This window comes from Mesoplodon bidens (genome assembly GCF_964165515.1).
Source record: "Mesoplodon bidens genome assembly, chromosome: 15".
Lineage (NCBI taxonomy): Eukaryota > Metazoa > Chordata > Mammalia > Artiodactyla > Ziphiidae > Mesoplodon > Mesoplodon bidens.
The window spans coordinates 64,878,716-64,894,489 of NC_138171.1; the positions used below are offsets into that span (position 1 = coordinate 64,878,716).

General features: G+C 61.6%; 3 protein-coding genes across 8 annotated transcripts; 1 reads left to right on the plus strand and 2 right to left on the minus strand.

The window, feature by feature from the left end:
• Window positions 1–652: 652 nt before the first annotated feature.
• Window positions 653–3,481, minus strand: NTN3 (netrin 3; the record flags this gene model as incomplete). Its single annotated transcript, XM_081256224.1, has 6 exons — window positions 2,218–3,481; window positions 1,958–2,146; window positions 1,719–1,868; window positions 1,501–1,551; window positions 1,298–1,372; window positions 653–1,002 (listed from the first exon to the last, which is right to left on the minus strand). Exons 1-6 carry the CDS (start codon window positions 3,143–3,145, stop codon window positions 653–655), a joined length of 1,743 nt encoding a protein of 580 aa, XP_081112350.1. The 5' UTR covers window positions 3,146–3,481.
• Window positions 3,482–8,439: 4,958 nt separating this feature from the next.
• On the minus strand, window positions 8,440–12,744 carry TEDC2 (tubulin epsilon and delta complex 2). Of its 6 annotated transcripts, none has more exons than XM_081257070.1 (10): window positions 12,673–12,744; window positions 12,489–12,587; window positions 12,178–12,248; window positions 11,672–12,080; window positions 11,156–11,209; window positions 10,420–10,513; window positions 10,136–10,247; window positions 9,943–10,044; window positions 9,317–9,504; window positions 8,440–9,010 (listed from the first exon to the last, which is right to left on the minus strand). In XM_081257070.1, exons 1-10 carry the CDS (start codon window positions 12,711–12,713, stop codon window positions 8,861–8,863), a joined length of 1,320 nt encoding a protein of 439 aa, XP_081113196.1. In that variant the 5' UTR covers window positions 12,714–12,744; the 3' UTR covers window positions 8,440–8,860. The 6 variants fall into 6 exon arrangements, with proteins under 6 accessions (XP_081113196.1, XP_081113195.1, XP_081113193.1 ...); XM_081257069.1 differs by having other exon boundaries at window positions 9,317–9,507; XM_081257067.1 differs by having other exon boundaries at window positions 10,420–10,774.
• A 1,335-nt stretch (window positions 12,745–14,079) lies between these two features.
• On the plus strand, window positions 14,080–14,991 carry LOC308629236 (coatomer subunit zeta-1-like). Its single transcript, XM_081256837.1, is given in 2 exon segments — window positions 14,080–14,707; window positions 14,711–14,991. Coding segments are annotated over 2 exon segments (531 nt in total). The 5' UTR covers window positions 14,080–14,374; the 3' UTR covers window positions 14,909–14,991.
• Window positions 14,992–15,774: the final 783 nt, after the last annotated feature.

A 15,774-nucleotide genomic window follows, 5' to 3' on the forward strand; every position in this document is an offset into this window, starting at 1 on the left:
AGTGTCACCGAGCTCCATGGGGGTCCACAGGCGTCTGTGGTAGCCACAGTGCCTCTTGGGGAGTCAGGGCGCTCTCTGGCGGATCACAGAGTCCGGGGGCGGGTGGAGTCTCAGCGGCCCTTGGGGTGTTCGCAGATCTCTATGGGTCCTGGCATCAGAAGTGGGGTTCATAACTATTTGAGGGGGGTGTCAGTGCCTTTCAGGAAGGTGGGAACGCTGAGGAACCACGACATCACGGGGGGCTGTGTCACAGAGGCCCTTGAGGTGTTCGCAGAGCCTCTAAGTATTCGGCCCCACAGGGGGTTCACAGCCTTCTGGGGGTATCGTGGTGTCCCTTGGAGGAGGCAGATAGCTTGAAGGTGGGGGGGCCAAGGGGTCCTTTGGATGACAGCTGCCCCAGGGGGCCTCAAAGCAGCTCTCTGGGGCTATCACATCCCTCTGTGTTGGGGCGGGGGTGTCCCTGCGTCCGTCACAACCCTCCTGGGCCGGAGCTCGAGGCACCGAGGGAGGCGCAGGGCAGTGTCGGGGCGGGGGGCCCAGATGGCGACGCGCGCGACGCGAGCAAAGACTTCTCGGCAGGCGGATGCACTGGATGAACGTGTGCCTTGATGTGTGAGAAGCGCCCCGCCCGGCCCCCGCCCGGCCCGCGAGCTCAGGCTGCCCCGCAGCGCCCCCGCCGCTCGCGCCTCTGCAGCCTCCGAAGGCGCCTCGTCCACGCATCCCGCCAGGGCAACACGAGGCTCCCGCGGGCGGCGCTGAGCCCGGGCCCCCGGCCCTCGGGACCCCCGGCCGCGGCCCCCGGCCCGCCCCCCAGCAGCAGGTAGCTGCGGTCGGGTAGTAGGCGCGGGCAGCCGCAGGCGGCGTCCCGCGCAGGCACCCACAGCGCGCTGCTCCCGCGCCGCGCGCGCTCCTCGCCGCTCCGGAACACGGCGAGCACGGCCACCGGGAAGCGCGTCCAGGAGCCGCGCGCCTCGCCGCGAGCGCGCACCGCCACCTGCACCGCTGCGGGGGAGGCGAGAGGGGCGGGGTCAGGCGGGGCGGGCCCCGGAGGGGGCGGGCCGCGCAGAGGAGGACAGGGCGCCCGCGGGGGTGGGAGGCGAGGTGGAGGAGAAACACAAAGAGGACACAACGCAGCGGGAGCACCGAGAGGCCACGGGGGCTGACAGGGCGGGGCCGGCGACAGCGGAGGACCTGAGGGCCGGGGGATGGCCTTGGGGTCCAGCGAGGGTCAGGGTATACAGAGGGAAAGTAGGGCAAGGTGAGGAGGACGGGGGCAGGAGGCCTGAGGGCGGCCTACCGTAGTCCTTCCTGCAGAACTTCTTCAAGCTGATGCGGTAGCTGCCACGGGCAGGTTTGCAGTGCAAGTCGCAGTCTGGGAGGAGGGCGCAGGAGGAGGTTGGCACCGATCTGCACCTCCTTCTCCCACCCTCTCCTCCTCCCCTCCTGGAATCCATAGCTCCCTCCAGCCAAGGACATGCCCACTCTGGGACCTCCACTCACCCTGGGGCTCCACAGGGCTGCTCTCCTCAGTGGGTCCAGGGACAGGGGTCTCTGTGGAGAGGACGGGATAAAGGCCTTCCTTTGAAGGGAGCCAAGGGAATCTGTAGGGCTCAGGGGACAGTTGAGGGGGCAGGGGGATCTGCGGCGCCCAGGTAGGCAGCAGCAGGGAGCTGGGTTGACCTTGCCTGAGGTGGTCTAAGCAGGGCAGCATCACTCACTAACGCAGGGTGCCACTGGAGAGCGGCTCTGCTGGAAGCCAGGGGCACAGCGGTTGCAGGTGAGGCCAGTGACGCCATCCTTGCAGGGACACTGGCCTGTGGTCTGGTTGCAGGTTTTGCCAGCAGCACCAACAGGGTGACAGTCACAGGCTGAGGATAGAAGTGGGATGGTCAGAAGCCCACTAGGGATGTGGGAAACCGGAAGGTGAGAGTGTGCAGGTAGCTGGCGGCAGGCTCACCCCTACAAGCGCGGCGGTCACTCAGGGCACGGCCTGGGTCTCGATAGAAGCCCTCCTGGCAGTAGTGGCAGTGCCGGCCAGCAGTATTATGCCGGCAGTTGAGGCAGACACCTCCACTGCGGCGGCCAGACAGTCGGTACAGCTCCATGTTGAAGCGGCAGCGGCGGGCATGGCCATTGCAGGAGCAAGCTGCAGGGAGGGATGAGTCAGGGACAGGCTGGCCTGGTCTCAGATCCCCAGGCCACCCTCCAAGGCCTCACCAAGGCAGGCGTGGGCTTCCCGGGCCGTGGCCCGCTGCCATGGCCTGTCGCAGTAGAAGGGCTTGCAGCGGCCGCAGTCAGGGCCCTCGGTGCCATGCCGGCAGTCGCAGATCAGATGGCCCTGGGTGTCCAGCAGGCACCTGGAGGCATGCCCATTGCACTTGCAGCGCCCGCCCACCTGGAGCTCAGTGGCTGAGTAAGAGTAAGGGACCATGGCCGTGGCGTCCCTCGTGTCCCCCAGCATAGTAGGCCTTGTAAGCACTACTTGAATGTCTGTGGCGGTCACCCAGTCTTGGAGTACCGGGCTGCTGTCCAGATCCAGGCCTGGCGGGCTGCCGTCCTGCACGCTGAAGGCCAGAAGGCCACCCCCATCAGGCTGGGCCTGGGGCTCAGGGAAGCACAGGGCTTCGGGCCCCAGGCCAGCTGGGCCATCGGCAGGGGCAGGCACGCGGCCATAGTCCAGGCCACAGCGGGAGGAGAAGAAGCCCAGTGGGGTCCAGCTTCGGCCATGGTCCTGCGACTTGAGCAGGGCCACCGAAGTGGGGGGTGCAGAGCAGAAGCGCAGGCTCACGAACACCAGCTCAAAAGCCTTGCCGAGGGGCACTGTGAGGGTGATGTTGAGGGGCACCTGCGTCAGCGAGTCCGAACGCCAGCACACCGGGCTTGTGGTGCCCCCTGCAGAGGTCAGGAGGGCGGCGGGGTGTGCCCGCCGCGGGTCCGAAGCGTCGCAGGCCCGCGTGGCCGGACGCCCGCACGTGCTGGACGCCAGCACCTCGCGGCCCAAGGCCGCGTTCACCAGGCCGGGCACGCAACCGCGGGGCGCGCCCCCCTCGTCATGGCAGGGGTCGGCGGGCCCCGGCGGCCCCGGGCTCAGCGCGGCCGAGAGCGTGCCCGCGGCCAGCAGCAGCCCCCAGGGCCAGCCGGGCATGGCCGGAGCCGCCGTGGGTCAGCCAGCCGGCCGGGGGCCCACGCCGCTGCCCTCGGGAGAGAGAGCCCGATCCGAGGCTCTGCCCGCTGGCCCGCGGTGCCGAGCAACCAGAGCCCCAGGCCGCTCCAGTCAGGGCCCAGAGGTGGGCGCAGCCGCCGTTACGACCCGGGCCGAGCGGAGCAGCGGGGATGTCGGCGCGTCCTCCCGCTGGGCCTGGAGCGTTGACAGGCGTCGCCCCCGCTCTCGGCGCCTCCGCCCGCAGAGGCCCCACCCGCCGCCCGCCGCCCGCCGCTCGCACTCACCCACCGAGGGCCGGGTCGAGCAGGTCTCCCGGCCTCCCGGGACCGGCCGAGGGCGGGCGGGGCCTGGGGCGCCCCGGCCGCCGCCTCCTCCCGGCTGCAGCGAGGGCGGGTGAGCTGTGCCAGTAGAGGGTGGGGGGCGCAGCAGGCGCAAGCCTGGGCGCAGCCGGGGGCGGGGCTGCTCGGGCCGGGAAGGAGGGAGGGGTGGGGAGGGGAGGGGAGGGGGCCGGGGAGGGGGCCTCGTCGGCAGAGCCGGAATCAGAAGCAGATTCAGACACTGGCTGGGCCAGCGGGGGAGGGGGCTGGGAGGCCCTGGAGCCGGGGGAGGGGCCGGGGAGCCAGGAATGTGCTGGCGGGAGGGCTCTGGAGGGGGTGGCTCAGCCAGGCAGCCCGTGGGGGACCACCCAGCCGGCCCCCGGCCTGCCTCCAGGCTTTGACTGCTCCTGGGGTTGTGCCACGTGCCGGGTGGGGGTCTGGCTGCCTCCTCCCTCAGGCCCATCAGGCAGGCTGGGCCCTGGATCTGAAGGTGGGACCCGCATGCTCCCATTGGTCCCTACAGGGCACACTCAACACAGAGGGAGCCAAGCTGGGCTGGTGGTTGTGGGGTGTCCCCAGGGCAGCAGTCTGCTGTAGTAAAAAGAACCCAGGATTGGGGCCAGGTCTGATTTTGAATCCAAGCTGCTCCAGTTTCTAGTTGTGTGGTTTCAATTCCTTAACCTGCCCAAGCCTCAGTTTCCTCATCCGCCAGATGCCTATTATTCAACTTTGCCAAGCTGTTGGGATTTCATGAGCCACATAGGTATTGGATGTAGCCAGGGAGCTCAACAGACTGGAGTCCCTCCTTGATGGAGGAGGCAAAGCATCCCAGGAAGGGTCAGCGCCATGCAAAGGGGGCAGGGAACATGGGAATATATCCCACCTGGGAGCAGCTCTGAGGCCTGAAGTTCTAGATGGGAGGCTGACCCCAGACCAAGCCCAGCTGTCAGTGGAGGACACCACATGGGTGTGTCTGTGTAGGCAGGGCTGCCACCCTCGGTTGGGCCAGAGACACTGCAAGGACAGATAAGAAGATGGAGAGAAGCAGAATCCTTGTGCTATTTAGGAGAGGAGGAGCAGGAGGACGTAGAAGCCTCCCAGGGGATACTGAAGGAGAAGAGGAGGACACACAAGGGCTTGACCTTGGAGAAGGAGCAGCAGGAAGACAGGGTGATTGATGGGCTACCTGGAGTGACTGACACTCTCTGGTCAGGCCCTTCACCAGGCCTAACCAGCACAAATGCAGGGGTGAGGGGTGAAGGGACTGAAAGGATAATAGGAGACTTTGAAAAGACTGAGCCAGGAGGGCCAGAGGGGCTGCTGGCCTCTCTCTTCTTCTCTGGCAGCAACAGGAAGGCTGAGGGGGCCCCTCACCCCACAAAGCAGGTGCCACTGGGGCCTGTCCCTCAACTTCCCAATAAAGAGAATGTGTCCCTTATAACAAACATCCATGCACGAATGAGGTAGCTGGCAGGGAGCACGGTTCTGCTCTGGGATGGGTCAAGTTCAGAAAGAGCAACTTCCCAACCATTCTCTTCAAGGTTCTTCTGATCATCAGCCTCAAACATGCTTGGGATGGCGGGGGGCCCTGGTGGGAGAGCGGGAGGTGTGATAGATCCTTCTGGGACCGTTAGAAGCAAGGAGGTGGCCACAGTGGGGAGAAATGCCCAGGCCCAAGCCAGTGGTTCCCCGGGGCCTGAGACAAGACTCCAGGGAAAACTTGGCTGTCTGGACTTCAGGACTCCTGCTAGGAAGGAGGAAAGCAGGGAGCAGCTCCCCCTCCCCAGCCTTGCAGGCTTTGTGTGCAGCACAGCCTCCTCATGAGTTGGGGGTAGGGTCTGCAGAACATCTGGTGGCCTCTGGTGTGGGTGAAGGCCCCCAGGGCTCAGCCTGCAGAGTGTTCATCGGGGTCAGCAGTCAGGTACCTGGCCCAGAGCGTCGTTGCCCCACTTTTCTGGAGTGGCCCTAGGTGTGCTTTCTATTCTGGCCCCTGGGGCAGCCCTGGCAGATGGTGCGACGGGAGTTAGGGAGTTAGGGAGGGCCTTCCTCACAGCCCCCCACCCAGGCTCAGTGCTCCTTGGGACTCAACCATCTGTCCCCAGTCCTTGACTAGGGCCTCTCAGACCTCACACCTCTCTGCTGGCCCTGCCCCTTCCTGGCACCTTAGAAGAGGCTCAGCCTCTAGTTCCCCACCTGCAACTCAGGCTGCTGCAGGCCTCCCCTCCCCTGCCCCCACTCAGAGTGACAGCTGCTATCTCGGGGGCTCCAGGAACCTCTATGGGGGAAAAGGGACCGAGGGGGTCCTGACATGTCTCAGGGAGCTGGGGTCTTTCTTTTAAAAGGCCAACTGGTCAAATACTCCCGGCTTAGCCCAGGACCTACTGTCCCCGCCAGACTCTTGCAAGCCACCACTTGTTCATATATAGCACAAACATTTATTGAGCGCCTATTTTGCCTCGAGGGGCTTCCAAACCAGTGGGGAAGACAGCTAGGGGAGGGGGACACAGCCCACTGTGTCTCGCCCCGAGGAGGGTAGCCACGTCAAGTCCCCGGCCCGCCGCCGCCCAGGACCCTGCATACCCTGCAGGGCCCCCGTGCCGCGCAGACTGCCGCCAGCCCCGCGCTCAGCCAGGCCGGCTCTGCGCGCCAAGCGAAACGCTCAAAAGCAACATGGGCGGAGGCGGGTGCGGGAGCGGGAGAGCCGAGTCGGGGGAGGGGAGGGAGATGGCTCGAAGTGCCCAAAGCTCGGGCATCCTGAGGGTTCAGAATAGAATGGTTTGGGGACGGCGTCTGGGGAGAAGGCTTCCGCGACACGCGCTTGGCACTGCGCCAGCCGGGCCCAGGCGAGATCCGGAGAGAGGAGGCGCCGGCTCGCCGTGACCTCGCAGGGGAGAGGGCTTGGCGCGTGGGTTCAGGGCGTCCCCGGCTCCCGCCGCCCCCCGCGCCCGGCCCTCTGCCGCCGCTGCCGTGCGCGCCAGCACAGGAAGGCGGCGGCCAGTAGCCCGAGGCCCGCGCCGAGCCCTGGGCCAGGTCCAGGCGGGATCCGCGCAACGAGGTGATGGCCGTGGCAGCGGCGCCTGCAAGCAGAACCACGGCGCCGAACGGCAGGACGCAGCGCGGCCAAGAGCCCCCCGTGACGCCGGTAGCCAAGAGCAGCGAGCGTAGGGCCCCGTGGGGCTCAGGGGCCTCGGCCGGGGGCGGGTGCTCGGCCACGCTCATGCTGCAGAAGCGGGGTCTGCGCCCCGGGTGGGTGTGGGCGCCCCCTGCAGCCCCGCTTGCCCGCCACGTCGGAGCAGATTGGCCGGCGATGCAGTGACGCCACGGGGACAGTTCTTCGCTGCAGCCTCCCGGCGTGGTGTGGAATCAAGGTGGGCGGGCGCTAACTCGCAGGGGGTCTCCCTTTTCTGCTCTGGGTGCCTTGTGTTGGGACCTACCCAGATCTCTCCCCTCATGTTATCTGCTGGCACCTCCCTGCCCATGAAGGCCCAGGTGCCCACAGAGGTCCGCAGGACACCACCAGTGCCCAGGACTGGCCCTGGAGAGGTGGGTCATTGAGTCAACAACCTCTGGGTGCCCATCTGCGCTTAGCTAGAGATGCAAGTGGACAGAATCCCTGACAACAGATAAGGTGCACAATAAACTAAGAGAACCAGTGGGTGAAATAATTGCAGTGAAGACCACCTGCTATGGAAACGGATTCTGGGGTGGCCAGTAACAGGGGGGGTGGTGGGATTTGCCCTGGAGATTAAGGGTTCCTCCAGATCCCAGCACCTGGACATAAGCTCTGGAGGCAGAATGGAGTGGCCAGAAGGAGGTGGTTGTACCCCAGGCTCGCTCCCTCTCTTTCTCCCCCTTCCCTGGGTTTCCTACTCTGGAGTTCCACTCCCTGGAGGCCCCCTCAGTGCAGTGAGGGCCCTGATTTTTCATTTTCTACTTTGGTCTGTCATCTGGCCCCCAGCAGCCCCAAGGACCTGGGACTCCATGTCCAAGGTTTCTGGCCTGTTGGACTGTGGGGCCCTTTACAAGTAGGGCCTCCTGCAGGGTGGGGCTACTCTGAGGCAGCTTCAACTTCACCCAGTTCATCCCCCATACCTGCAGCACTTCATCAGGCTTGCAGAAGACCTGGCCTTCTCCAGGAGTCATCTGCCTCCTGGGCCTGGGCTTCTCAGGGCAGAAGCAGATGTTATTTGGTCTCACACATCACTGTCCACACAAAGGGCTACTGCCCTAGCTCTGAGGGTTGTGCCTAGTCCACACAGGTGCTCACTAAAAGCTCATGAAAGGGACACTGCCTCGAAGCCCTCACCAGGGTCCAGAGCTGTGAAGCATCTAACACCATCTTATTCATCTTCAGCCCAGTGGTTAATAACCACTACCCCAGTATGACAGTGGGGACAACACTGGGAACTGAGCCTCAGAGTCTTCAAGAATCTTGCTGGAAGTCCCAGAGCAGCAAACAAGTCATGATGTAAACCCAAGATGTGTGACTTGTAAACCCAGAGGCTGTGACCTTGACCTCTACACTTTTCTGCCTTCCAAGAAACAGTGGCTCCTTCAACAGGGGAGGTAGGAGCCTTGGAGGTGACAGTGGAGCAGGGGAGGGGTGGACTCAGTCTAGGGGGCCAACATCAGCCACAGCAATGGCACAGGAGCAGGTGCTGGGCATGGGTGCCAGGAAAGATGGCTGTGGGCAGACAGTGGCCGTCCACTGCGATACTGGCTTGTGGCTTTTTTGTCTTTTGATAAGCCCGGTACAAATGTAGGCACTTGTGGGGAGAGGTTTCAGGTATGCTAGAGCCAGTGCATGAGGCAAGTCCCCAGGGCAGCCCACCTTGAGTGGCTTTGCCCCCTCCCTTCAGTACACAAGGGATATACCTATTCTTGGTAAATATACTTGATATATTCTTGGTACATAATAAACACAAGAAGAAAACAAACATGCACCAAGTCGCACCTTGGTATGATTTAAATATATAAATTTTCTAAAGTAGTTTTAATGTCACACAAGTAGCTTTTAAGTGTACAGCAAGAGAAAACAGAAGTAGCTAAGAAAAGCCCCCACCAGTCTCAGGTCTCCTGAGCCTGTGGAAAGCCAAGCTGAGCCCTGACCAGCAGGTTTAGCAGCCATTAGAAAGGCCCCAAGTTCCTCAGGAAGAGCCAGGGGGCAGTCCCCGCCCCTTGGAAACCTGGTTTCCTAAGGGGGTACAGGCATCTCTGGGCCCCTGGCTCACTGTACCAGTGAAAATCCCCTCAATGCCCATTCATTTGATTCCTCCTAGGGAAGGGGGGCTCTCACCGACAGTCAGGCTAGGGGCAGAGCCAGCCTGCCTTTGCTGCAGGGTTCTGGGGGACTGGGGGTGGACCTGGCCATGGAAAGGGCTCAGTCAGCAGGCTTATCTTCTCGTAGGATGGTGAGGAAGCGCTGGCCTCCCTCACAGAGCAAGCTGTGGACAGCCCGGCACAGCGCTAGCCAGGGTGGCCCCAGCGGCTCCTGCTTGCTCACCAGGGGGAGGAGTTCGGCCATCAGGACCTGGGGGGTGGTGTAGGACCAAGGTCTCAAGGGGGCCCTGTCCCAGCTGGCCCAGGGCCCCCAGAGGAGGGCTCAAACCAGGGCTGGCTTTGAGGCACCATGCCCCAGCCCATCCCTCCTCCAGAAGCTCCAGCACCCTCACAGGGGCACAGGCCCAGCAGCTCCCACCCTTCCCTGGTAGGTCCTGGCGGGAGGAGCACAGATATGCTCTTGAGGCCAAGCCCTCATGAGGCTCCAGACCTAGAGTCCTCCCCAGGGCCCATGGCTCCCCGACACTCAGTTACCCACTCCCTACTCCATAAGTACCTTTTCCAGGTGGATCTGCTGGTGCAGCATGGCCACTCGCAGCCTGAGGGCCGCCAGGGTCTGCAGCTCCTGGGTACTAGAGTAGAGAAGCAGCTGGGGGCTCCAGATAGGGTCTGCTCCTCCTCCACAGGGCAAGGAGGCCCTGGGGAACCTCCCCTCAGGCCACGGCCCCAGCTGCTGTTCCACCACTGCTGCGAGGACAGGGGACATGGCCTTACAGGGCACAAGCCAGGCACCTCCTCCCCAGGCCCCTTTAAGGGGATGCAGTCTCCCCTTGCCTCCTGTATGAAGCCCTATTGTCCATAAACAACTAACTCTTGCAATACCAGGCATCTGCCAGTACCTCTCTGATTGTCACAAGGCACTTTTTCAATAACTGGATAAATAAGTAAGCTACTCGGAGTGGTGGGGTCTGTGTGTTGGGAGAGAGACTGGAGCAGGGGTGCTGTGCTGGCCAGCTCCACAGCACAACTGCAGAGAAGTCAGAATGCAGTGGGGTGACAAAGGGAAGGGCCGGCCTGCCTGCCTGCCTCCGCTCCCAGGCTGCTGTTAAAGTCCCAACACCACCCCGTGGCTAAAGGACTTTGGCCCTGACCAGACTTCAGCACGGGCGGGGCAGGCCTCACCTGTGCATAGCTCCAGCAGCCTGTGGAGACACTGCCCCACGATGGCCTGCAGCTCCTCCAAGGTGAGCAGGCAGCGGTACTCCTGCATCCAGTCCTTGGGGTCTACACGAGAGCCAGGGGGAGCAGGCCAGGTCCACGCCGGTCCTGAAGCCCTCCACACCCTGACCAGAGACTCAACTAAGGGCCCACTAACCTGCCGTGAGCTCGTCCCCCATTCGAAGTCTTAGCAGCAAGTAGGCCTTCTGCAGGTGCCTCACCTCCGCCTCCACCTCGGTGGCACTGAGCCTGGGGCCAGGCCAGCCTGACTGCATGTGGGTCAGGGAAAGTCCCCTGTGGTCAGGCCCCTCCGCTTTCCCCAAGGGCTGGGTCCTGGAGTAGCTCTGGCCCTTCGTGGAGTTGCTCCTCCTCAGACTCGCCAGGTTTAGAGCCAGAACCTCTGCCCCCCACCCCTCACTCCCCCATGCCCCGGAAGGATACAGTTGTCTGCATTTTCTGGAGGAACTGCGTTTTGGCGGTGGTAGCAGCATCCACAGAATCACTGGTCTGTGTAGAACTGAGCTGGGCCCACAGGCTGGGATGCACACATGCACAGCCCACAAACCAGAAAGCAACGTGGTTACTCCAGCCAGCTGGGCTGGGCCACGAAAAGTAGGCAACGGCCAGGGTAGCAGCCCCAGCCTGGGGTGTCTGGCTCTGCTGAATGTCAGGAGGGACCTTTGGGGGTCCTGGGGAACCGAGGGGGACACTATCCGTGAAAACGGGACAGAGCTGACCCACTCTGGGAAATTCTAGGAGAGAATTCAAGGAAAGAGGGGAGAGGAGCCAGCAGTGACTGGCGACCAAAATGTCTGGTAAGAGCTTTGGATGCTGGCTCTGTACCAGGCACAGCACAGACACCCGAAAAGGCACCACCTCGTTTAACCCCTACAACACCTCTAGAAGCTGGTACTATTATTGTCATCTCCACAAGGAAGACAAATGGGGACTTGGAGACACTAAGTGCCTTGGGGCCTCAGAGGCTGCTGGCTGAGTCTAAGGTGACTACAGCCATCCTAGGGAGGCTGACTCTCCTAATGTGGAGTGTCGCCACCCAGCAAAGAAAGCCAAGGGACCCGTGGGAAAAGTCTTACCAGTGGGAAGCCTCAGCCTCCCTGCTCTCCACACTCCCCTGGTCTCCCCTCCCCCTTCACCCAGCCACAAGACTCAGCCTCACCGGGAATTCCGGGAAGCCGCTTTCCTGAAGGCCTCGGGCAGCTGCAGCAGGATCCTGTCAGGGAAGCCGGTGCTCAGGGCAGCTCTGTCTCACTCTGGGGGCTGCAGGCCCCACTCCCTACTCAGAGCCCAGTGAGGGATGAAGCTCACCCACCCCTCAGACAGGGCTTCCAGGGTGACCACAGGAGCCAGCCCAGTCCAGGTCCCACCTGGCAGAGAGAAGAGAAAGCAGAGCCCAGGCCTTCGAGAGCTCATGTGGAGCCCTGGGGCTGGGTGGATAAGTGGATAGGGCACAGGTCAGGCCCCAGTGCATCAAACATGGCACCTTCACAGCCAGCTGTTCCACTCTGCCAGCTTCTGGGCTTGGGCCTCATGGGGTGGCATCCTGGGGTTCCCCTGGCCCACATCCAGCTCAATGCCCTGTCCTCCCTGTCACCCCAAACCCAGGCTCCTGCTACTGCCCAGGATCTGATCAGGTAGAGACAGTAGTTCCTCTAATGAGGGTCTGGAAACCTACCCCTTATCCTTGAGTGTAAAAGCTTCTGGGGCCTGAGGAGCAGCCGACAGGACTATTTGTTCGTTCCTGAGGCCTGACTCAGGCTTGGTGGCTCCAGCCCCTTGCCCCATACAGGCCTGATCCCCCACTGACAGAAGCCTGCGCTCAGGGAGGTCCTTGGCATGCACCCTGGTTTGGCGGATGCCCCTGGGGGGTTTTGTCTCTGATGCACGGCTGCCAGCCCTGCGTGAGGTGCTGGGTGGGGCAGAGGCTCTGGTGGCAGGGGAGGTGACAATGGACCCAGACTTCAGGCTGGGGGCCTTGTCTCCTTCTCCAGCCTTTGATAGGCCTTTTCGCACCCGTACAGCCTTCTCCAGCGCCTGGGTCAGAAGCTCCAGCTCCTTGAGGTCTTGCGGGCTGGGTATGCATGCTGCAAAAACCAAGAGTCATGTAGAGGTCCCTCACCACTGCATGTCAGAAGACAGGCCAGGGGCAGCACCTGGAGAAGGTAGATGGCTGAGGTTTACCTGCAGATGGGGCCTCTTCATTAGTTTCTGGCCCTGGGGTTGGCTCCGGAGCCAGGGTCTCGGCTGGTTCCCTGCAAAGACACAAGGCAGCCGTGGCACGGCCAGGAGGCACGGCCCGGGCCCAAGAGGCCTCCAGGGCCGCCTGGCCTAAGGGCAGAGCCGCAGCCTCAGAGCCTGCAGGAAAAGCGGGGAGCACTGACAACCCGCAACTCCGAAGTGAGCGCTGGGCCGGGTCTCCCAGCCCGGGGTCTCTAAGCGGGGTTCTGACGGCCCGAGGGAGGCCTAGCCGGGTGGTCCCGGGGTCCGCGTACCAGGCACGCAGCAGCCGCCGGGAAACTCGCAGGCTCCGCTCCAGCTGCCGCTGTCGCTCGGCGCAGGAGTCCAGGGCGTCACGCAGCTCGGCCACTAGCCTGGTAAGGACGCACCAGAGGCTCAGCACCCTGGCCAGCCTCGGGCCGCGTAGCCTCCCGCCCCCTCCAGCGGCGCGGGACCCACCGGCGCGAGCTGCCGGCAAGCAACATGAAGGTGGTACCCATTCTTCGCGATCTGCCGCCGCCGCCAAATCCCGCCCCTTCCGGCCTAGAAGATCGCCCCTTCCGGCCGGACTGCCCAATCCCGAGCCCAGAGTTCAGGGCCCGCCCTACCCGATGACGATCCCGCCTCAAGGTCCCCCGCTTCCCGCGGGGTCCAAGCCGTGACTCCGGTTCTGAGCTCGGGCCGGGAGCCGTGGAGGGAACGCGGGTGAGGACCTCGGGTGACGCGCAGGCTTCTGGGTTGGATAACCGGGTAGATGGTGGCACCTGTGATCGCTTAACGGTTGGCTTCGTCTTTGTATTGAAGGCGCTCTAAAGCAGGGCCCTGCTGCCTTGCTGACCCCGGGCCACCTAGCACAGGGCAAGGCACATGGAGGGGCCCAGTAGGTATTTACTGCAGTCGATAGAAGTGAGGATTACATGTGTGTTGGGAGCAGGGACAAGGGAGGAGGGAGTGTCAACTTTTGGATATGTTGGTGAGGTGATGACATCCGGGGAGGCATCAGTGGGCACCTGGGCAGAGGCGGATGAAGCCCAGGAGCCAAGGATGTGACACATGGAGCAATGGGCCTGGGCAAGCTGGTCCAAGGTGGGGCAGGTGTGCGTGAATGGGGACAGGTGAGGGGGAGCTGGAGCCCAGAGAGGTGGAGGGACAGCAGAGCCTGGTGTCTCAGAAACCACAGGAGGCTATCCCAGGAGGGAATGTCTGCGGGATGGGGGAACGGGGCCTTCAGAGAATCAGGAGACACCTGGTGAGGAGGGATTGTGGGGACAGATGCTGGCTGGAAGGAGTGGTGCGGGCAGCAGGGTCCACTGTAATTGGAGATAACAGGAAAAACAGATGAATGCCAACCCCTCAGGGGCCAAGAAATCTCAGGGGAGAGCAGGACGGGTGACAGACCTGGGAGGGGTTGTTTCAAGTTGACGAGGTGTCCATTTCATAGTGCTGATAGGAAGGTGCTGCAGCAGAGGACAGAGACACAAAGGAGGGGAGTTGAGGGTGCCAGGCAGAGAAGGGGAAGGGGGTGAGGACCCAGGCAGCCCTGGGACTGCCCTTAGGGTGGGCCCCTCCATCAGTAGTGGCCTGTTTTCTTGCCTAGTGCGGGGAGGCTGACAGCATTCTGACTAAAATGAGATTCTTTGTGAGGTAGGAGGGGAGGGGAGAGGGCTTCAGTCAGTGCTTAGAAGATGCAGGGAGACTCCACCCCACCCCACGGTCAGGTGGTACTAGGTCCCCACTGGAGTGGGAGAAGGCAGTTCAGTCATGCACATCACGTGGCTGCTACTACCCTCATCACATTTAATCCTCACAACACCCCTGTGAGGTAGGTATTATTGCCCCATCTTACAGATGAGGAAACTGAGGCTCACACATGCCTAGGGGCATACAGTCAACAGGGAGGTCTGCAATCCCTATGCTGGGATTCCCTTACTCAACCATGCCTGACCCAGGGTGGTCAGAATTCTACTACAGTAGCAAAAAGAGCTCCTACAGGGAAATCAACACCCAGAAAAGCCTCACGGAGTCAGCATCTCCCTGTCCCTGTCGTTTTGGTTCAAGACCATTTGGGGGACACTCCTGGATAAGTGGTTCTTTCTGACATTTTCAAGAGGAAGCAAAAGCTATCAGCAGGGCTCCACGTCGGCACCAGCTGCGGGGCAAAATGGAGGCGCTGATTTTGGAACCCTCCCTGTATACTGTCAAAGCCATCCTGATTCTGGACAATGATGGAGATCGACTTTTTGCCAAGTACTATGACGATACCTACCCCAGTGTCAAGGAGCAAAAGACCTTTGAGAAGAACATTTTCAACAAGAGCCACCGGACTGACAGTGAAATTGCCCTCTTGGAAGGCCCAACAGTGGTATACAAAAGCAGCATTGATCTCTATTTCTATGTGATCGGCAGCTCCTATGAAAATGAGCTGATGCTCATGGCTGTTCTGAATTGCCTCTTCGACTCACTGAGCCAGATGCTGAGGAAAAATGTAGAAAAGTGAGCTCTGCTGGAGAACATGGAGGGGCTCTTCTTGGCTGTGGATGAAATCATAGATGGAGGGGTGATCCTGGAGAGCGATCCCCAGCAAGTGGTACACCGGGTGGCATTAAGGGGAGAAGATGTACCCCTTACGGAGCAGACCGTGTCTCAGATGCTGCAGTCAGCCAAAAAACAGATCAAGTGGTCACTCCTTCGGTGAAGATCCCACTGTTCCTGGCTCCTCACCCCCCTCAAAAAATCCACGTCTGCTGTGACTTCTCATCCAGCCCCCCAGTTGATGCTCTCAGGGTCATCTCGGGGATAACAGGGATCCTTAAATCTCCATCCTGTCTGTGGTTGCCCCCTCGCAAACCTGTATACGCTTCCTGTTCCTTCTCTTTTTTGCAGTTCTGGGAGTAAAGCTCTCAGCAGATTTGGACACAGGGCAGGGGAAGCACTCTCTTCCTTGCTCAGCTGGATTATGCTCCCATGCTCTCCTATCCCCCATATTTCCTCCTCCACTTCTGTGCCCTTTGCTGCAGCTACGCTTCAGATCAAAGCAGGAGAAAGAATGTAGGCAGTAGGTCTGGGCGCCTCCCTTCCCTAGGTCGCTGAGAGAGGTGCCTTTCTTTAGAAGACCTTTGGGATTTGGCTTTCCGCAGGAAGACGGAGGTTGGCACACCCACTGTTGGGTCATGTTTCCCCTTGACCCAAAACTTCCCACAAAAATGTCTCAAGAAACCTTCCTGAGACTTAGCGTCCTGCCCCCACCCACTAACTGCCAGTTCTCCACGTGGGGCGGATAACTGGGCATCCTGGAGGAGGCATTTTTGTGTAAGAGATGTACGGAGTCAGGATGATAGCCACCTTCATATACTGCTCTGCACAAAGAGAAATAAAACATTTCTTTTTCCAAACAAACAAAGAAAGCTATCAGCAGGGTGAGTGTGTCAGCAGGGAAGAGAGGTCAGGGTCAGTCTTCGTCAGATCCCAAGTCCCTGTGGTCATTATTCTCAGGAACTCACAGCAGATCCACCCTCACCCCAACAAACAGGTCCTCTGAATCTTGCTATTCTGTATCTTGGT

Bases quoted from the DNA above. Each gene is read 5' to 3' on its own strand.
- TEDC2 (XM_081257066.1), bottom strand. From the start codon at position 12,713: ATGGGTACCACCTTCATGTTGCTTGCCGGCAGCTCGCGCCG. The intron at 12,081-12,177 runs GTAAACCTCAGC...TGGTTTTTGCAG, and splicing joins TGAAGAGGCCCCATCTGCAG to CATGCATACCCAGCCCGCAA. The intron at 9,508-9,942 runs GTGAGGCCTGCC...CTGTCCTCGCAG, and splicing joins GCTGCTGGAGCTATGCACAG to CAGTGGTGGAACAGCAGCTG.